This window comes from Cannabis sativa, chromosome 7, assembly GCF_029168945.1.
Source record: "Cannabis sativa cultivar Pink pepper isolate KNU-18-1 chromosome 7, ASM2916894v1, whole genome shotgun sequence".
Classification (NCBI taxonomy): domain Eukaryota; kingdom Viridiplantae; phylum Streptophyta; class Magnoliopsida; order Rosales; family Cannabaceae; genus Cannabis; species Cannabis sativa.
In genome coordinates, this window is record NC_083607.1 from 38,856,762 (window position 1) to 38,879,137 (window position 22,376).

The 22,376-nt window shown below is 34.8% G+C and overlaps 3 protein-coding genes across 3 annotated transcripts; 1 reads left to right on the plus strand and 2 right to left on the minus strand.

Moving 5' to 3' along the window:
* The first annotated feature begins 1,001 nt into the window (after positions 1-1,001).
* Positions 1,002-3,177, plus strand: LOC115698062 (pentatricopeptide repeat-containing protein At4g01400, mitochondrial). Its single transcript, XM_030625243.2, has one exon. It carries the CDS (start codon positions 1,095-1,097, stop codon positions 2,430-2,432), a length of 1,338 nt encoding a protein of 445 aa, XP_030481103.1. The 5' UTR covers positions 1,002-1,094; the 3' UTR covers positions 2,433-3,177.
* A 2,406-nt stretch (positions 3,178-5,583) lies between these two features.
* Positions 5,584-5,934, minus strand: LOC115696376 (uncharacterized mitochondrial protein AtMg00240-like). Its single transcript, XM_030623276.1, has one exon. It carries the CDS (start codon positions 5,932-5,934, stop codon positions 5,584-5,586), a length of 351 nt encoding a protein of 116 aa, XP_030479136.1.
* Positions 5,935-18,152: 12,218 nt separating this feature from the next.
* On the minus strand, positions 18,153-18,896 carry LOC115696377 (uncharacterized). The gene has a single exon (XM_030623277.1). It carries the CDS (start codon positions 18,894-18,896, stop codon positions 18,153-18,155), a length of 744 nt encoding a protein of 247 aa, XP_030479137.1.
* Between the last annotated feature and the right edge of the window lie 3,480 nt (positions 18,897-22,376).

Here is a 22,376-nt window from a genome sequence, read left to right on the forward strand (position 1 = left end):
TGTTATTAGTCCACGGGGCCACGCCCAGAGATAAGATTCATTAGATCGGTATCAAAAATACAAAGTAATTGACTTATGCATAAATAGACTCCCTCTTATTGTATGCCGCAAGCTTGATGTATTCCACCTACTAACCGAATCTTGATAAAACTCCAAGAGCTCGAACTCCCTTCGATCACCTTGAAGAGTGCTTGAATCCTCCCGATTCAAGACTTAAAGGCTATCTGCCGAAAGCCTATACAACCATCTCCCGAAGGTTGTGTGCTTGTATCATCCCGATGCAAGACTTCAAAAACAATCTCCCGAAAGCTTGTAAACACCTTCTCCCGAAGGTTGCACTGATGTTCTTCTTTGTTGTAGACTTGAATACAAACTCAAGACAACACTGACTACAAATAAACAGAGTAAGAGTCGAACAGCTCTTCTATACATAACAAAGGCTCTCTTTTCTAAAGATATGAATGAAATTCAAAGATACAAGAGAGGTACTAAACAAAGACACTCTTTCCTTAAGATATGAAAGTGAATGAAAGAGATACAAAACCTAGCTGCTATAAGGTGTATTTATAATCAATATACACCTTATTGACAGCTTACACACGGTCTGAACCAGACCCCAGCCCACTAGAAACTTTCCTAAAACAATTCTTCAATTAGTCCAGGAATTTCCGTTTCTGTACCTACAAAATCGGAGGCAGTAAGTATAACTTTCCTTTTATAGAAAAGGAAAGTTTAGCTCTGGTTTTCTCCTCAAGAAATCTGATCTAAGAAAATGGGAAACTCACACAAGATCATAAAATACCAGCTGGTTAGATAAAAAAGAAATGAGTAACAAAACTTACTATTTTTACCTTTTTTCAAAAAATAGGAAAGCTAGACAACTTATGGATTGGTGATGATCCTTTGTTATCTCATCTATGTACTAAACTCTTCTTAATGGATCATAAAAGAATAACTAAAAATTTTATTTAGTTTCCATTGTAAAAAAAAAAAAAAGAAAAAAAAAGAAAAAATTGTATTTAGTTTCTGTTTTGGCGAATTTCCCAGTCATTTCTCTATAGTATACTCTTACTACCCAAACACAAAAGAGAAAAATGCAAGGCATCCGATGGTGCAAAGTTTTGATACCCTCGAATCGCTCTCTAATCTTCCTTCCACGGAACCCATCACTGCCCCAATACTCCTCACAACCCCAACCAGGTCAAAACCACAATCACAAACACCACTTGGTTTCTCCTTCAAGAGTCCAAAAGCTCATTGCTGCACAATCCGACCCTTTACTCGCCAAAGAGATATTCGAGTACGCCTCTCGCCAACCCAACTTTCGCCATTCTTATTCTTCATTTCTCATTCTCATTCTGAAGCTAGGCCGCTCAAGGTACTTCTCTCTTATCGACCATCTCCTTCTTCGTCTCAAGGCTGAGAGATACCCAGTTACGCACACCCTGTTTTCCTATCTTATCAAAATCTATGGAGAGGCTAATTTGCCCCAAAAGGCTTTTCAAACCTTTCATACTATGCTGGAATTTGACTGTAAGCCTTTGCCCAAACACTTGAATCGGATACTTGAGATTCTAGTTTCTCACCGGAGCCATCTCCGGCTGGCTTTTGAGCTTTTCAGGAATTCTCATGAGTATGGAGTATTGCCTAATACTGAATCTTACAATATTTTGATGAGTGCCTTTTGTTTTAATGGCGATCTTAGTATTGCATACGACCTCTTCAACAAAATGTTTAAGAGAGACCTCGTTCCTAATGACGAGTCGTATAGGATTTTGATGCAGGGGTTGTGTAGGAAAGGGCAGGTTAATACGGCGGTGGAATTTTTGGAGGATATGGTGAACAAAGGGTACACTCCTGACACCTTGAGCTATACTACATTATTGAATAGTTTGTGTCGGAAGAAGCAGCTAAGAGAGGCATATAAGCTTCTGTGTAGGATGAAGGTTAAGGGGTGTAATCCTGATATTGTTCATTATAATACAGTTATTATGGGATTTTGCAGAGAAGGTCGTGCCATTGATGCTTGTAAGGTTCTTGAGGATATGGCCACAAATGGGTGTTTACCCAGTGTGGTGTCTTACCGAACATTGGTTAGTGGATTATGTAACCAAGGAAGTCTTGATGAGGCAAAAAGATACCTTGAGGAGATGGTGTCAAAGGGGTTTTCTCCACATTTCTCAGTTATTCATGCTTTGGTCAGAAGTTTCTGTAATGTTGGTAGGGTTGAGGATGCTTGTGCGGTTCTGGGGCATGTTCTAAACCATGGGGAAGTTCCTCATGTAGACACTTGGACAGCAATAGTTCCTAGGATATGTGAAGATAATGCAACCATAGGAATAATCGACGATATTCTGAAAGGGGTGTATACAGTTAAAGTTAAGCAAGAAATGATACTAGAGCCTCGTACTTGTCTAGAGAACTCTCTCTGATGAATGAATCGCAAGATGATTAAGCCTAACACATTTTTTAAATCCGTCAATGTTGGAATGGATGCTTCAGCAAAGTTGTTCTTGATAATACTCTGGTTGTTCTGTCATTCTAGAGGATTCTTCAAAGTGGAAAATGTGAGGATGGTTTATGCTATCACAATGGTGAGCACATTTGGTGCCGAAGGTATTATCAGCTCAGTGTGGCAAGTATCTGGTTGAGCAATGAGTACCATGAAGCATTGCAACAGAAATTGAGCTAGATCAATCTTGGTGATGAGTGATCATAGTTGGGGCTGGTATATTGAAAGCCAGAACACAGAAGAACAGTGGGCAGATGTAAGTGAACTCTGTATTGCTGCATTTTATGATGAGTTTCTAGAAAGGGTAGAATTCAAAGCAGGAAATGGGAAGTCTATACTGTATTGTAATATATCTGGAGTGGGAATGAGCCTCTGTCACATGTATTCTCTGATATGTCAGAATATGTTCTATAAGGTATATTTCATAAAAAATGATTGAGAAAATTCAGGTTGGACTTTACAATTTTTTAGGAACTTCAATGATGTAGAAGTTCCATATCATATTAGGCCTTTTGAGAGATCTGAAGGAATAACGGTCTGGTCAGATTTTATGATTTTATAACTTAAAACTTGTGGGTTCTATGTAAGTACTTGATTGGTAGAGTATTTTTGAAAATTGTATCCAAATCAGAATGAAAAATGGTAAAGTCATGTTTATTTCACTCTATTGCCATGTCGTGCTCCCCGCCCTCATTTAAGTAGCAGCTCTAACTCTTCTTCAGTCTGTACCACACCATTGCCGAGTCACTCGTGCCGTTGCCGATTCATCTGAGGTGAACTCTATATCTTTATCTCTTAGTCAACATCTGAAATTTGTATCTTTGAATGTTTTGTTTAAAAACTATCTTTTTTTTTGCTTCTCACCTGAGTTTTAATGTTTTCATATTGAAAGAAAAATAAATCTGGAAAAGATAAATGTAAAAGACCAATAAACCTGAGATTTGGATGCTCTTGATTTGAGCTTAAATGTTTTTTTTCTTTGCTTTTGATCTGTGTTTGAATGTTTTTTTCTACTCTTGATCTGACTATGACTGTGTTTGTTTGGCTCTTGAGCTGACTTTGAATGTTCTTTTCATAAATTTTTTCTGGTGGACAAAATAAATAATAAATCTGAGAGAGAAGTAAATGTCATATGTGTGAGGATTGGTTATGCAGAGTTATCACATTCGCTTTGTTGTATTACTATATTGGTCACTTTATGTAAGATCAAGAAGACTTTTAGTTGGGAGGAATGAAAATATAAATATGAGAATGAGAATGGGAATAAAAATAGGAATAGGAATGGAATGAAATTTAAAATACATAAAAAAAAATTGATAAAAATATCATTAAATTTTTTTTCTTGTTATATTGAAATGGTCATTCCTTTCCTTTTAAAATGGAATAGCCATTCCATCAAAATGGTGGAAAGAGCATTCTATTAGAATATCATTCCAATACTTTTACATGCAACCAAACAAAAAAATGAAATGAAAATTGTTTTCTTTCTATTCCATTTCATTACCTCCAACCAAACGCTACCCAAATTCCTTCCCTTTGTTTCTTTTTTCACTTTTATTTGCTTCTTGTACAACAAAATCAAAAGGATAAGTGTTTGATGACAAGTAGTTGTAGCACATGGTAGTATAAAAAACTTATAAAAGAGCAGTAGAGAAAAATAATTTAATTATATTTAGATACCGGAGATTTTTTTAAGCTTATGTGTTATCTTTATCTTCATATATAAAAAGTAGCTATTTAATTATTTTTGTTGGTTTAACAGAATATACTTTAAAAATAAAAAAACATTCTTTTAAAATTAACACTATTAGTAGAGTTAGTTTTATAAATATATATAAATATTAATATATTATTTGTAATTTTTTTTTAATATTAGGAATATGTTTAATTTTAATATTCTTAAATTTTATATTTATTTTTTAAATTTTTTTTAAAACATTCAATATTTTTTTTAAAAAAAAATAAAAAATTAATAAGTAGTTTCATTATAATTTATAAAATTTTAAAATACACATAATAAAAATAGAAAAAAAAATAACTAAGTATATCTGTAATGCACACTTAACTATAACTTAGTATATATATATTAAGCAGAGGAGAACTGAACTGTTGAAGAGAAAAAGCACTCTCTTAGAAATAATTGGAATAAAATATTAAACAAAATGTGTGTATTTATGAATTCAACCAACATCTATATGTTGTGTAAACAGGAGAATTCTTTTTATACCATAATTCCATATTTCTTACTCTTTGTCAATGTCATCGTAAATGCTATTAGTAGCATTGGTTTGTTAGTGTTATTTGGCTCTATGTTAGTTTTATTGTTTCATTATTTAAGGAAGAAGCATTCTTAGACTATAAAAGTGAATTTGCTTTTTGTTCTTTTTCTTTTTCCATTAAATTATATGATTCTCTTGTTGTACTTTTACTACCCTTTGAGTGATCACATATTTACTTAGTATTAGCTCGAGTGAGTTTGAAACAGAGTAATAAAAAAAGAGAGAAAGAGAGGAAAAGAGAATTGAATCAACACAATTTTTATTCATCAAAACTAAAATGATACAAAGTGTTCAACAACTTATATACCAGTTGAGATTACAAGAGAAACAAACACTTTAACTAACTAACCGACAACCAACAACTTAGCTAACTAATCAATTCACTAATCAAGTTTAATACTCCCCCTCAAGATGGAGATAGACTGTAAATGTCTTTCAATCCCATCTTTCTTTGAAAATGTTGAATTGATTAGGAAAGGGAGGTTTAATTAGGATATTAGCAATTTGGTCTTTTGTGGAAACACGAACTGTCTTAATGATGCCTTGTTGAACCTTTTTCCTGACCAAATGACAGTCGTTTTCTATGTGTTTTGTTCTTTCGTGGAACACTGGATCAGTTGCTATATGCTGGGCAGATTTGTTATCACAGTACAATAGAGTAGGCCCTACATGTTCAACCTTCAATTCTTTCAAAACAGAGAGAAGCCAAACCACTTCACAAGTGGTGTTAGCCATTGCTCTATATTCTGCTTCTGCAGAAGACCTTGAAATCGTGTGTTGCTTCTTACTTTTTCAACAGATGATAGATGATCCAACAAAGATACAAAATCCAGTAGTTGATCTCCTTGTATTTGGGCATACTGCCCAATTTGAGTCAGTGTAGGCATGTAATTTAACTTTTGTGTTTGCAGCAAAGAAGATTCCTTGTCTAGGGTAGCTTTTAACATGTTGTAGAACCCTTTGAGCTGCATGCATATGTGTGACTCGAGGTGTGGATAAAAACTGACTCAGTTTGTTCACGGAGTAAGAAATGTCTGGTCTAGTGATTGTTAGGTACTGAAGTTTCCCAACAATCTTTCTATACAGTGTTGGATCAGCCAACTTCTCTTTTTCATCTTGGCCAAGTTTGAGATTGGCTTCCATTGGTGTATTCATAGGCTTACTTCCTGAATATCCAAGGTCTTCTAACACTTGTAATGCATAAGGTCTTTGCTCCCATCAGTATTAATTTTGATCTTATAGACCTATTTGCAGCCAATGACATGCTGATCAGTAGGTAGGGAGACAACAATCCAAGTGTGATTTTTATATATCTGCAATTTCATCAGAGATAGCATGAAGTATCCAAGAAATGACAGTGCTATTTCATCTACACTAGCTATCATAGTCTTCATGATCCTCATCAGGTTGAGGAAGCTTTCCTTGACAAATTTAATCTTGTTTCGAGCAACCACAGCAATTAGCATTGCTCTTCTTCTGTAATTTTCACTGCCTTTGAGAATTTTAGGAACAAGAACAATACCTAGATTGTCGCCATTGGAGAGAAAGTATGGATTCGACAAATCATTAGCATTAGTCGATCAAGAATTTTCTCCAAGAACAGAGAACATGTTCGAGTCATTAGAATTGTTTTCAGATTCACGATTAGCACGAGTATGAACTCCTCCTCGTGCTTGATTTCCTCCACCTCGTGCCATTACACATCAACAACAAACCAGATCCAAAATCAGGAAGAAGAGCTTGCTAGCTCTGATACCATATTAGCTCGAGTGAGCTTGAAACAGAGTAATGAAGAAAGAAAGAAAGAGAGGAAGAGAGAATTGAATCAACAGAACTTTTAATCATCAAAACTAAAATGATTCAAAGTGTTCAATAGCTTATATACCAGCTGAGATTACAACAGAAACAAGCACACTAACCAACTAACTAACCGACAACCAACAACCTAACTAACTGTATAACTAACTAATCAATTCACTAATCAAATTTCATATTTAGTGCTTGGTGTTTGATTTTAGAATGTTAGTGGGAACATAGAAGGCTTATTTGTTATAGCTTTTACGTCAGCTTTTAAGTAGAAATAAAGTAAAAGTACTACTTTTTCAAGATTGTTTGGATAGTATATTTTAGAAGTACTTTTAGTATGAGAAGTGCTTTTTAACATGTTTGGCATATACAATTTGATAGTTATAATTGTAAATATATATCATTTTTATGGTGGGTACACCTATATTGTTCTTATACCATAAGGATATTTTCTTGACTTTTAGCACATTTTGAAAAAACTATTGATTAAAAAGTGGGAAAAATAAAAGAAAAAATAGCTTTTTTTTAAGAATTTAAGTTAAAATTATGGGGTTTTTTTTTCATAAATATGAGAAAAATTAATGTAGTTTACTTTTAGATGACATAAATAAATAATGTAAAAAGATATGAGATTTAAAAATAATCAAATTTTAAAATATGACAAATAAAAAAAAAACCATTAGTAAATTTGATAAAACCTCTAATAAAAATATTGCCAGAAAATTGTTGAAGAAGACATTGGCACTGGAAAAGTTACGTCGTTGGAAAAAGCATTAGAAAAGTGAACAAAGTTGTGTCGTCGAAAAAGTTACCAGAGTTAGATGTCTCATATATAAATTAAAATAGAATTAATTCTATAACATAATGAATAAAAATAAATAACACAACAACTCAAATTGGTTATAACATAATGAAGTGATGGTCTTCTACTATCCCTTCAACTTTCTTTATGTTATGTCTTCCTTGTCCTTCATAGTTGTTTGACTCTTGTTTGTCTTGTCTTCTCTGTGTGACTTTTATTTTGTGTGTCTAATACCCTCTCTTTTTCCAGTTTTTTTTTTTGTGTCTTGTGTTTTGTCTGGTTTTTCGTGTGGTGGTTGTGATCTGTGAGTGCTTTTGGTTTCCCTTTCTTTCTCAGTGTCATTTTTCCTTTTAGGTTGTGGGGTTGGTATAGTTTGATGGGGTTTTATTCTCTTTGTCATTTACTGTCGGGTAGTTATGGAGACTGTGTGCCACCAACTCCCCTCTTAAAGGCAAGTGCTTTACTTGTCTTGAAATCACTGTCACTTTAGCTCTGAGTGTGTCTTCCTTGAAAGCTCTGTCTACTTTGTGTCTCTTTGGCAAATTGGTTGCCCCAATGTCTGTGGATGAAGCTACTGTGGCTAAGTTTGTGGCCAAAAACTGGGAAAAAAAAAAGGTCTGTTGTATCTATGACAGAGGATACCAAAATCTCTAATTGCTTTAAGTTTGGTTTTGAGGTTGAGGAAGATAGAAAATGGGCCCTTGAGAACGGACCTTGGTGCATTCGGGGTTATACTTTGGTGCTACAGGCATGGACTCCGAGATCTGAAGGCTCGGTTGGGTTCAAATATTTGAGATTATGGATGCAAATCCATAACCTACCTCATGAATATTTCTCATCTGTAAATGGTAATTTATTGGGAAATCTTGCTAGGAAGGTTGTCAAGGTGGATTTGGAGGATGATAAACCTTCGCTGTGGGGTAAGTATCTAAAAGTGCTTGTTGACATTGAGTTTGAAAAACCGCTGGTCTCTGGGTGTTTTTTCGATTTAGCAAATGGTGTGAAATGTTGGTTCCAGTTTAAGTTCGAAAGAGTTGGTATTTTCTGTTACTTCTATGGTGTGCTTGGCCACCAATGTAGGGGGTGCAGGTTGACTTCGCCAGTGATGATTGTGAATAGTGATGGTGTCCCGTTCCCCATGTATGGCCCTTGGCTCTCCCCTGCTTCTTTGTATTTGGATGTTTTCTCTGGACCCGTTTCTGTTTCGGCTCGTGGTGTGCTGACTTCAGCTCTGGGGAAGAAACTTCATAACCTTTCTCCATTAATGGCTACCAAAGGGAATACGGGTTCTGGTTCGAAGGGCCATGTTCGACGACTGAGACGTTTGACGATGGTGACCTCTCGTGGTCACGCGACTGCTGCCTCCGAGAAGTCTCTGCAGACGGCGTGGCTCCCCAAGCATTTACCTGATAACATTGTTCATGTCATTGCCTGTTCTGGTAATGGGAGTGAGTCGGGTCATAAGATAGGAGAAAAGACCTCTGATTGCTTACCTGTTTTGGCGATTGTAGGTAATAGCCGTGCCTCGATATTGCCTTTAAATTTGAATATGGGAAATCATGTGGAAGGGGCTTTGGGTCATGGGCCTAGTAACCTTAATATTAGAATGGGTGGGTCGAATGTTATTTCTAATGGACATTTTAATCTCTCATCCAATGTTGTGGTGGGGCCCGAGGGTTTAAGTAAAAAAGCTGATGAAGTGGCTGAAAATGGGCCAGAAATTATGGAATTAATGAATTATGAATGTGGAAGATTTGTTGAAAGTGGGCCGCAAGTTAAAGGCCCAAATGTGAGGGTTGTTCGGGTTGGGGGCTCCAAGGGTTCTATGGGGCCGGTGGTAACGGGTGGGAATGTGACTTGCTACTTGAAGGGAGTGGGTCAAACTCAGGTTGATAACAACAATTCTTTGGTTGAAAATCTTGGTAAGAATGAGTCCTTGATTGAGCATGACAAGCTATTGGATATTGAAGGAACACTTAAGGGCACGAATGATGGAAGTGAGGTCGAGCCTAGCCTTAGTGAAGAAAGGGCTTTGTCACAATTTTTTAAAGCTCAAGAAACATTGCTACATGATCTTAAACATTTTGGGAAGATGGATTTGTTTGAGATAAAGAAATTAGGGGGTGATATTGGTGTGTTGCCTACGTCGAAAACTAATGAGAGAACCACACCATTTAAGAAAAGAAAATTTGAAGGCTTTGCTTCTTTGTGCTCTAGACCCCATAAAATTATTAGAACGCACCCAGGCGTCGTTCGTGATTTCCTGTGGGATACAAAGAAGAAGGATCTCGAATCTAAAGTGGCTTATGAGGAACCATCTGAGGATCCTTCTGATGAAATATCTAGCTCCTCGAGTTGCACTGATAGAATTATGAAGAACCCTCAGGTTGGTTCTTTTGTGATTGAAGATTTTGGCTCCAGCTTGTCTGTCCACTCTCATACCCCTGTGGAGGAGAATGTTAAATCTCCTCCGCAGGAGCTATGAGAGGAATTGCCTGGAACTGTAGAGGGTTGGGGCAGACCTCTACACTTCGAGAACTGAAGTGCCTGGTCAGATCACGCTCTCCTGATTTTATTTTTTTGACTGAACTGAAAGTGGATCCTATTCCTCTGGTACGTATTCTAAAATCCCTCCACCTTTACTTTAATATAAATGTGCCGCCTATAGGTATTGCTGGGGGTCTTATTTTGGCGTGAAAATTGGATTTAGCTTTGAATGTATCTCTTATTCTTGCAACCATATATCTGGTCTGGTTTACTCGGATCCCCCTACTCATCCTTGGCTTCTTTCATGTGTGTATGGTCCTCCTTACCTCCATGCTAAGAAAATTTTTTGGACTGAGCTCATGGTTGTAGGGGACAGGTTTGGGGATCCTTAGTTGATATTAGGCGATACCAATTTTGTTCTTAGTCATTCTGAACGTGAAGGGTTGCCTGGAAGGGACCCTTTTGTCCCTTTCATTTATAATCTTGTGGATTCTCGAGGTCTGATTAATATGCACATTCAAGGTGATAAAATGACTTGGGATAACCATCGGTCTAGTAGTTGTCATGTCAAATCTGCTCTTGATAAATGTATTGTGAATGGAGCATGGCTTCATCTCTTCCCTAAAGATATTCTCTACTTGTCTCATACGAGTAATTCAGATCATAGACCGTTATATCTAGACACTCGGGGTATAGTCACCAAATTTAAAAGATGTTTCAAGTTTGAGGAGGGGTGGACGAGCGATGATAGAAGCAAGCTGGTGGTTGCCAATGCTTGGGGTTCAGTTGATCATAATTGGGCTCATGCGCGCATTTTCAAGAAGTGTGGTGCGACTCGTGTTGTACTTCTTCACTGGAATAGAACTCAATATGGTAAATTGGATTGTGTCATCAAAGATCTAGAGCAGAAACTAGATAGATTACAAAAACTTTCGACTGGTGCTAGGGATTGGAATGTGGAATGTGACATTCGTCGAGCCCTGAATGAAACTTTGACTAGAAAAGAGATTTACTGGAAACAAAGGGCGAGAATCTCTTGGCTCAAGGATGGAGATAAATGTTCTAAATTCTTCTTCCTCTCGGCTGCTATCAGAGGAAGAAGAAATGCCATTGAGAGCATTTTGAGCAAAGGCAATGTATGGATTAATGACCGAGAGCTAATTGGTCGTGAATTCATTGAGTTCTTCAACAATATTTTTTCGGGGTCTGTCCTTGGACAGACTACGGATTGCAGGCAGTTATTCCATGTAAGGATCTCTCAGGAAGACCAAGAGGGGACCATCCTTTGCCCCTCTCGAGATGAAATCAGAAGTACTTTGTTTGCCATGATTAACCATAAGGCGCCTGGGCCTGATGGAATGTCGGTGCTTTTCTTCAAACACTATTGGGAGTCTGTTAGTAATGATTTTTGTGAAGCAGTTAACCACTTTTTTGTCAAGGGCAATATGCATAGAGATATAAATACAACGAATGTTGTGCTTATCCCAAAAATCCAGAACCCGAAGAGACCTAACCACTTCAGACCAATATCTCTGTGCAATGTGGTGTACAAGGTTATTTCCAAAATAGTTACAAATAGAATCAAACCTATTCGTCCTTCCCTTATATGCCCAACTCAAGCTGCGTTCGTCTCGGGTAGAAATATCCAAGATAATAATGTGATTATTCAAGAGATTATTCACTCTTTCAATCGGAAGAAAGGCAAGGAGGGATACTTTGCAATAAAAATTGATCTTGTGAAAGCCTATGATAGGCTAAGCTGGAAATTCATTGATCATGCTCTTGATTGCTTTGGATTCCCTCAGAAGTTTCGCAGGTGGGTTTCTCAGTGCATCACCACCTCCACGCTCAACATATGCCTTAATGGGGGTCAAGTCAGGAAGATCATGCCTTCGTGTGGTCTTCGGCAGGGTGACCCACTGTCCCCTTATCTCTTCATTTGTGCTGCTGAAGTGCTTTCAAGACTCTTGGAAGAGGGCATTGCTAAGGGGAATATGCAGGGCATAAAATTAAGCAGGGGAGGTCTGGTTCTTTCCCATCTATTCTTTGCAGATGACCTTATTCTGGTTGGTAGGACTAATTTGAATGAAGCTAAGAGTTTTTGGAATGGCCTTGAGAAGTTTTGCTCTTGGTCGGGTCAAAAAGTTTATAAGCTCAAAACGGCAATATTTTTTAGCAAAAATACCCCGAACGGCACGAAACGAGGTATTAAGGAAGCTCTAGGCATTGAATCTCCGGAAGGTGTTTTAAAGTACCTGGGTCTATTTCTTTTCATAACAAGGCAAAAGGACGCAAACTTCAACTTTATCCTAGACAATCTCACCTCTAAATTGCAAGGCTGGAAGGCAAAGACGTTGTCTAAGGCGGGCTGTGCCACTCTTATTAAGTCTGTGGGCTTGTCATTGCCAATCTACGCCATGCAAACCACCAAACTATCTAATTGCCTAGTTAATAGGATCTTTGGTCAGGGATTTTTTGTGGGGTTTCGAGAAAGAGAACCATGGTCTACATTTAAGAGCTTGGGATAAACTGTGTCTTCCCAAGTCTTTGGGAGGGCTAGGTTTCCGGAAAACTAATGAAATGAACCTGGCCTTCATGGCCAATTGGGGGTGGAAAATTTTGAATGGTTGTCAGTCTTTATGCTGTAAGATCTTGGAGGCTAAATATCTAAAAGGGAAGGATTTCTCAGTTGTAGATACAAGGATTCAGATTCCTAGTTTTGGAAAAATGTGGTAAAAGCCAATGCTATTTTAAGAAAAGGGGCCTGTAAATTGGTGGCTAATGGTAGGGATACAAGTATTTAGAAAGATCCTTGGATTCCTCATTTTAAAGGTTTCGTCCCGAAACCAATTGGTGATGTCTCGACTGATAATAATTGTGTGGCGGATCTCATGTTAACATGTGGTGCTTGGGATGTACATAAGTTAAACAATATCTTTGATCAGGAAACTGTCTCTGTAATTTTAAAAGGAGGCAATCTCGCGGGTCAGGGTGAGGATAGATGGGTTTGGACCTTGGAGGCTAATGGGGGATTCACGTGCAAATCAGCTTACCTAGCACGGGCCTTGGAAAGAGCCCCTCACTGCGAGGTTGCTCCGTCGCTCTGGAATAAGTTATGGAATAGCAAAATTTTAGAGCGACATAAGATCCTGTGGTGGTGTATCCTCTCAAAAGCGCTCCCGGTTAGATCAGAAATTGGTAAAAGGTTTCAAATATAGGATACAAGATGCCCATTGTGTGGTTTGAGTGAGGAATCTATTGAACATTTATTTCTTTCGTGTGATGTGGGGTTACAACTTTGCGATCTTCGCCTTGGGGCATTTATTCTGTTTGTGATAATGGTATACGTATGTGGGACTGGGTTAAATTCTTATGGAATCTGAACAACAGGGGTATCCAAGTTGAGGATGTCTTCCTTTATGCATCAATTGTTGTTGATACCATCTGGAGGACACACAATGAATTAGTACACAACAATAACCCTCCTGATGTGTTGAAATGTATTGACCTTATTTGCACTTCTTTTGCAGAGTTACATACTTCTTTCGAGTCGGCCCCGACCCCGACCATGATGGAGAGCTAAACTCCACCTTCTCAGGATTGGATTAAAATAAATTGTGATATTAGAGTGGGCTTAGAGAGTATGTGCACAGCTGTTGTAGCAAGGAATCATCTGGGCAGGGTGGTTCGGATCCACATAGCTTGGTTGGACTTCTTAGACGTGTTATGTGGAGAAGCAGCGGCCTGCTGTTTGGTTGTTACAGTGGCGTTGGAGCTAGGAATTAAGTATGTTATTGTGGAGAGTGACTCGAGATTAGCTATCAATGCTCTCAATGGGAAGGAGTCTCATTGGGCGCTTGAGAACTATGTCTCATTTTGTATTAAGTTTTCTCCATCTTTTATTAGTTGTAATTTTATGAAAGTTAGTAGATCATGTAACTTTGTGGCCCATAATGTGGCTAAGTGGGCTTTTACCCACCAAATGTAGGGTTGTATTCTGACCTCCTCCGTTTCAGAGAACTTGTTGTGTAATGACCGACAAGTCTAATTATTATGGTTATTTAGTGGATGAATACGCTTATTTTCAAAAAAAAAAAATAGAATCAGTTCTATAACATAATAAATAAAGACAAACAACACAAAATAACGCAAACAAGTTATAATTAAAATAAATTCGGTTCTATAACATAATGAATACAAATAAATTACACAAAATAATTTAAACTGATTATAATTTAAAAAATAAAGACGAAATTAGATACTAAAACACCAAACATAAATTAAAAACAAAATTAATTTTCCAACATATAGAGTAAAAACGAATAACATATAGTACCTCATAAACTGGATATAATTCAAAAAAAAAAAAGTGAGTATCAATTCTAAAAATACTGAAGCATGAATTTAAATTGAATCAGTTCCATAACAAAATAAGTAAAACAAATAACACACAATAACTTAAAATATAAGATAAAGAAACTGGTTATATTTATCAACTAGTTAAAAAATAGGGTAAATACCATTTTGGACCCTGTGTTTTGCAAAAGTTACAGATTGGACCCTATGTTTTGTTAAATGACAAAATGGACCTTGTATTTTCTAAAATAGTAAAAATAGGACCCTGAGCTTAATTTTTGAGAACTTTTTTTTTAATACAACCAACTTGAGGACAATACTTAATACGAACAGATACAAAAAATATAAACAGTTTTGTCATAGCACTTTTAGATCGGATTATAATTAAACTTTATTTTGACAAAAAATCAATTCAGGGTCCTATTTGTACTATTTTAGAAAATACAGGGTCCATTTTGTCATTTAACAAAATACAAGGTCCAATTGGTAACTTTTGTAAAACAGATGGTCCAAAATAGTATTTACCCTAAAAAAATATGAGACTATAAAATATTAAAGGGTAAATAGCGGCATAAGTACCCAAAGTTTTGAATTTGTAAGTGGCATAAACTCAATGATTTTTTTTAGTGGCATAAGTACCCAATATTTGTAAAACTGTAATTTTTCTCTATTTTCGTCAGTACAGGCCTCGTTTTAAATTTATTAAAAAAAGATTTGGAAGTAAATGATACTACATATTTTTCGTCCAGACCAAATAATCTAAAATTCGGGTCTTATATGTGTCCTGTTTAAGACAATAACAGAGTCTGTACTGATAAAACTGGAAGAAAATTACAGTTTTATAAACATTGGGTACTTATGTCACTAAAAAAAATCATTGGGTTTATGCCGCTTACAAACCTAAAACGTTGGGTACTTATGCCACTATTTACCCAATATTAAATGTTGTATATTTTCTTCTACTGTTTGCGTATAGTGATAAGGTTATTCCTAATTGGATTTGGTGTGTATTCTAGGGTTGGATATCCTCCCCCTATATATAGTCCTTTCTGTACACATTTATCGTTAATTCAAATACAATGAAAGTTTCCTTTACTAATAGAGACAAAGAAACTTGTTCCGTAAAGCAATCAAGATAAAAACTTACACACTAAAAAAGTTAAATCAAAAAATCAAAAACTGATTCTTTGAATTAACTAAATCAAAAATATGTTCCTAAAATAACTAAATTAAGAACCATCTCCTTGAATTAGTTAAATCACAAATAAATAATTCAAGAATTGTTTTATGAAATGACTTAAATAAAAACTCAGCTGCGACATAAATTAAAATAGAATGAGTTCCACAACAAAAATGGCTAAAAATCAATAACACACAATAACTTGGAAACAAGATATAATTAAAAAAAACAAGAGAAAATGAGTTTCAAAAATATTGATACAGAAATTATAACAGAAATAATTCCGCAACAAAATGAGTAACAAAAATAACGAACAATGACTTAGAAATCGATTCTAATTAAAAAAGAAAAAAAAGAATGGTTCTAACAACACTAAGGCATGATATAAATAGAATCGATTTCACAATAAAATGAGGAAAACATACAATAAACAATTAAAAAATAATATAAATCATACCATATCACAAAAACTAGTAGGCTTTTTAAGAGATTCCTTTCGTGAAAAGAATATGGAATGTAAGGTACAACAAAACAAAACAAACAAAACATGGTATTTTTTTGTTATAAATTGCAGCCACAACAAAACAAACACATCTATATTCAAATGTAAGGTACCGGGTTACTTTCAAAAGCAATATAAAACCCTAAGATTGAACTATCAGGTGATTTTTTTCAAGACACAATATTTTTTTTGCTATAAATTGCAGCCACAACAAAACAAACACAACCATATTCAAAAGTAAAGTATCAGATTAAATTCAGAAGTAATATAAAACCCTAAGATTGAACTAGCATGTGACTTTTTTCAAAGACATGGTATTTTTGTGCTATAAATTGCAGCCACAACAAAACAAACATAACTATATTCAAAAGTAAAGTACCAGGTTACTTTTAGAAGCAATATAAAACTCTAAAATTGAACTAGCAGGTGACTTTTTTCAAGACATGGTATTTTTTTTGTTATAAATTACAGTCACAACAAAACAAACACAACCATATTCAAATGTAAGATACTAGGTTACTTTCAGAAGCAATATAAATCCCTAAGATTGAACTATCATGTGACTTTTTTCAAGTCATGGTATTTTTTTTGTTATAAATTGTAGTCGACAAAACAAACACAACCATATTCAAAAGTAAGGTACCAGGTTACATTCAGAACTAAAATAAAAATCTAAAATAAAAATTCCTTATCATTTTTCCTAAATAACATGTTAATTATGTCAAGAATGTAATCAAATTCAATAGTTTCTTACTTTTGTCTATTTTGACTTCAGATTTTCTTTATCAACAGTAGGAACATGAACTATAAGATGAAGAATGATAATCACACCAGAGGAGAAGCAAAGAAATCGGAGGAGAACAGAGAAATCTAAGGAGAATAAAGGAAATCGCAAAGAAGAATCAAAGAATCGCAACCCACTATAGAGAATAGCTGAGTTTGGATATTTTGAGTGTGAATTTTATAAATGGAAATATCCTTTTATAGGTATTCTATTTTTTCCATTTTTTAAGTTTCTTATTTTTATTTTTTTTTAGATTTTAAGTTTTTTCATTAAATGTCCATATTTTTCAAAATGCATTTAAAAAAATTCCATATGTATAAAAAATCTCTTATTTAAATAATGATTATTCATTGAATAAGCCAAATACTAATTGTGTCTAAATAAAACTATCATAGGTGATATTTTATTTTAGCAACTTAGTCTATTTTATGAGCGTTTATAAATTTTCTTTATTGCTACTTTAATGTGATTTTATTATTATTATTATTTTTATTTAATTTTAATTTACTTTAGATATGCTTTCACTTTTATTTACAGTTGTTGGCAATAATTGTGTAATTTACTTTTTAATTTTAGTTTTGGGCGAAAGGATATTAATTGTTTGTGTTTGGGTATTAACATTTAATTTTATTAATTTCTAAAATATTGTTAATTTTATTTTTTAGGTGGTCAACTTATTTCCATTTTATTTTTATCTATTTTATTTAATTCTGTTTAAATTTTATTGATACAGACATTAAACAATGGAATGTTATATTTTCCCTAATCAATCTTGTTAAGATTAATTTATAGTTTTGTTATATAAATCTGATTAAATATTTTAATATTTTATTCTATGTTTGTTTTGATTTGTTTCTTTTTACTAGCTATTCAAATAATATTAATAATTGTTTAAAAATATATATGAGATCACACGGGTTTTTGCACTATTTTTTGATAGTTTTGATACCTTTTACGGTTTTTGTGCATTTTATGGCTTTTGTGCCATTTTTATGGTTTGTCCCTATTTGTTTAGACTAGTTTTGTGCTTTGGTCAGTTGGCAAGAGAAGTTTGTGCTCATGATTTCTAATTCAATGACTTTTTCTCTTTTGATGGATAAGTATTTCAAGTTTAAGTCCTTATATTAAATATGGATTAGTTTATTATCGTTATCTCACATTATCTTTTTCATTATATATTGTGTGGTAATAGAGTTTTATTGTTTGTTATTTTGTAGATTATTTCGTGGAGGGCGCCTACAATTACAGAGAATTACTGATAATTCTAATTTTAAACATAATTTGTTTGATATTATTTTTTTAACATTTTTTTTTGTTGATGAATCAAAAATTGTATTGGCACAAAAACAAGTGTTTACATTCTAATAACACCCATCAAGGGCCTAAATAATCATCTATACATGTATTCCACAAAACCACAATTCATTCTATACAATTACATTATTCACAAAGTCAAAAACCATTGCTTATCTTCCTCTAAAATTTTCTTTGGCCAAAACAAATGAATCTGATGTGTTACTTCAGACTTGAGCTCTTTGATCAACAAACCAGTTTCTGGTTTTTCTTTCTCCCAAAAGCACCTATTTCTCAATCTCCATATGTTGTATGTCAAGCTGGCTAAAGAGGCAGCTAATGTCATTTTCTTAAACTTGCTCAACTTAGCTCTCCCAATCCATTTAATGAGATTAAAGAGAGAAGTGTGAGAAGTTTTCCAATGCAGCCAAGTTTTCAATTCTCGCAAGCTCCTGCTGGTTTCAATACAGCCAAAAAATAAATGTTCAGCAGTCTCCTGATGTGTATAGTAGAGTAAACAAACCTGGTCTTCCATGATTTTCATCTTGAAGAGTCTATCTCTGGTTTTCAATCTCTGATGCATAGCAAGCCATAGCACAAAGCTATGTTTGGGTGAGTTCAACCTGCTCCAAACTTGCTTAGGCCAATGCACTTTTTCCCCTGCTGGTTTGAACATATTATAGCCCTGAGCAACCATGTATTTCTGCTGCAATACAACCTTGCTCGAAGCTTCTTTCATCTGATCGTTGAGCCTCACCAAACTCTTCCAATACCAACTACTTTGGCTTGGTAATTTGTAGGCCCACCAGTCCTCATTATGGAGATAAACACTATTAACCCATCTCAACCAAAGTGTATCCTCTTTATTTGCAATTTCCCACACGTATTTGCCCATAGTCGCTCTATTCCAAGCAGCTACACTCTTAAACCTATTCCACCAGCTGAATTTGGTTGGCTAATAGATTCCCAAGATAAAGCTCCTGGGCCTTGATAGGTTGCTTTCCCATTCCACAAGTAATTCCTGCATATTTGTTCAATATTTTTCACCACTTTGTTTGGTAGGATTAGGACATGGCATCAATAGGCATGGATAGCCATTAACACAGTACTCCATGTTTTGATTTGAGCTGTCATCTGTTGGGTTTTATGCCCTAAATAAAACTCCATTTCAATGTAATCCATATTATTCAATATCAATAAAGAAACAGAAGTATTTTTCATTCGTTTGTGTATGTTTTGGTTCACCTTATCAATTATTTGTCTATTTAATTTATAAATTCATCCAAACCCTTTTCACATACTTGATCCTGTTAATTAACACCCTAAATATGAACTTTCTAAAACGATGAAATAAACACATATAAAGTTTAGTAAACCTTATATTGGGTGCAGCGGAATAATATGACTCATTCCGTTCAGATCTCTAACCCTTGTATCCTTTCTGTCGCAGAGTATTATCAAGATCTGAACCTGAATCTCTTTCTCTGATTCTTTAGTGCTGAAACTCCTTCTTGTTGAAAGTCTTTCTTCACGATCTTCCTCACTATGATTGAGGTATTACTTGCTGTCTGTGGGCACTACTCTAATCACTATGTATTTCGAAATCTTAAGGAAGAAGAGAGAGAGAGAGAGAGAGAGAGTGGGCGGCCAAGTATAGAGAGAGAAGGCTCAGGTTTTTCTGAATGAGAAGTGTAATTTTCCTGAAGCCTTCACTATCTATTTATAGCATTCCACTAGGGTTAGGTTTGAATTATTTGGCATTAAAATAATGAAAATATCAGAGGATAATTCCTATAAAAGTGGTCGGCCATGGCAGTATGGATTTGGGCCTCACGTTTTGCAATTTTGCAGTTTTATCACTTTTGCATCTGATTTTCTCAAAAACGCCAATTTTCAAATTCAACCATTTAAATGCCAATTCTAACTATTTAATAACTATAAATAATTATTAAATAATATTATCATTTATCATATTTATTAATTGAACCATACAAAGTATCATAATTAACAAATATGCCGCTAAAACTCTTTCTTTACAATTTCGCCCTTACTTAGTGAAAAATTCACAGATAGACATAGTCTAATTTGAGAATTATAATTGATTAATCAAAACCAATTATATGAGTCTTACAAGCAATATTATCTCAACTAGTGGGGGGGACCATGGGTCTATATAACCGAGCTTCCAATAAGCAGATCAAGAATTTATTACCTAAATTCACTGACTTATTAATTCTTCGTTGAATCCACGCATAGAACTTAGAATTGCACTCTCAGTATATAGAACGCTCTATATGTTCCACCATATAGACACATCATTAGTTATCCATTGTTATAATCCTAATTTGATCAATGATCCTCTATATGAATGATCTACACTGTAAAGGGATTAGATTACCGTTACACCTACTATGTATTTTATCCTCAAAACAATTGACCCCATATAAATGATATTTCAGCTTATGTGAAATGAGTACTCCACCATTTATTTTCGTTTGGTCAAGCTCGAAGGAGATCATCCTTTGCATACTATTCGCCAGATAGAAGCTATAGATTCCATGTTTATGTTAGCGCTCCCACTCAATTGCACTACCGTGTTCCCAAAATGTACGTATCACCCTGACCTAAAAGTAGGCTTAACTAACAAATCAAAGAACACGAATAGCCTCCTGAGATTAAACCTAATCATAACAGTATTAAGATCATTTGATCTAGGATCAACTAGGCGATATTGACTTGAATAGATTTTACGGTAAGTTTAATAAATCTAAGTCAAAGTTCAATATCGGTCCCTTCTGATGCATACTCCATGCATCCAACCTGAGCTTTACTTTAACCAATGTTCTGGAAAGAACATAGCATTTCTCCAAATGCAAGTAAACTCTTGTTGTAGATTATCATATCAGTAAAATCCTATGTCTGATAAATCTAGGAAACTTTATTCACATAGTCATGTTTACTTTCCAAAGTGTTGACAACACAATAAACAGGATCAAGTATGTAAAAAGGGTTTCAGATGAATTTATAAATCAAGTAGACAAGCAATTGATAAGGTGAACCAAAACATAAACAAATGAATGAAAAACACTTCTGTTTCTTTATTGATGTTGAATAAAATAGATTACATTGAAATGAAGTTTTATTTAGGGCATAAAACCCAACAAACTCCCACTTGCACTAATATAAAACAAAAAAGTGCATTTCAAATAATCTCAACACCTTGATATACAAATCAAGTGTAGTAGTAGTAAACTCCTCGTAATAGGATCTGAAAGGTTGAATTAAACACAACCTTTTCTCCACCATTACTCTTCCTTAATCACAAAATCATTGATAATGTAAAATTCCTTTCTATATGTCTACTCTTTTGGGATACTGGATTCTACACCTTTGGCAACTACTTTTGGTTAATCAGGAAATAACACTAGTAGTTTAGGCAATTCGGAATGGTGCCAAAGATGTATAGAACTTTCCTTAGACTGAATAAGTACCTTTCCTGCAACTTTAACATTTAGTCCCTTTCTGGTAGACCTAGAGACTTCAGATAGGTTTTTACACTTCTCCAAAATCACTATTCCACCCCCGGAGTAATCACCATCTTATCAGAAAGATTTTCTAGCACAAAGGCAAGTTTGGAAATCTGATGTGGTGTAGTCTAAGAGTTTTAAACACACTCTTATTGACTAACATATAGTTCCTCTTCTTAATCTTAAGATTTACTTGATTGTCTTCCAATGTTCCTCTCCTGGATTAATCTGATACTTACTCATTACTCCCACTCAACAGCAGGTGTCTGGTCTAAGGCATACTAAAGCATATCTGAGACCTCTCACTGTTGATATAAGAAATTCTTTCATGGCTTTATCTTTTCTGGAATAGTTGAGACTTTTCCTTAGATAAATAAAATCTATGCCTAGAAGTCCAGAAGCTTCTATAGATTGCCATTAGAAAGAAAATGCTTCAGCATCTTACTAAAGTAAGTTGTTTGCATTAGAGTAAGTAATTACCAGGTATACCACAAGCCATAGGTTTAGATAAACTTAAACCTATAATACTAGGAACAGGAAGTTTTGTTAAGTCCATTGAATAGACTTATAAACGAAAATTTCCTTTTATGTCCTTGTAATAGAAAACTTTAGGTTACTCCATGTGAATGGATTAAACCATAGTGCTCTTGGCTTTTCTTCTTAGTTTCTTATCTTGACAATCCATTACTTGTTTAAACTCACAATGGATTTTAATCACTAGTGTCTTCCAAGTCATAAGAAGGTGAGTTCCTAGAAACTCTCCCACTACGACAAGGTACCGTGAATTATGTCTAAGAAAACTAAATGGTATTGATCTCTTCGGCTGTGACAAGACAACATAGGCAGTG

Bases quoted from the DNA above. Each gene is read 5' to 3' on its own strand.
- LOC115698062 (XM_030625243.2), top strand. From the start codon at position 1,095: ATGCAAGGCATCCGATGGTGCAAAGTTTTGATACCCTCGAATCGCTCT.
- LOC115696376 (XM_030623276.1), bottom strand. From the start codon at position 5,934: ATGGAAGCCAATCTCAAACTTGGCCAAGATGAAAAAGAGAAGTTGGCT.
- LOC115696377 (XM_030623277.1), bottom strand. From the start codon at position 18,896: ATGGGCAAATACGTGTGGGAAATTGCAAATAAAGAGGATACACTTTGG.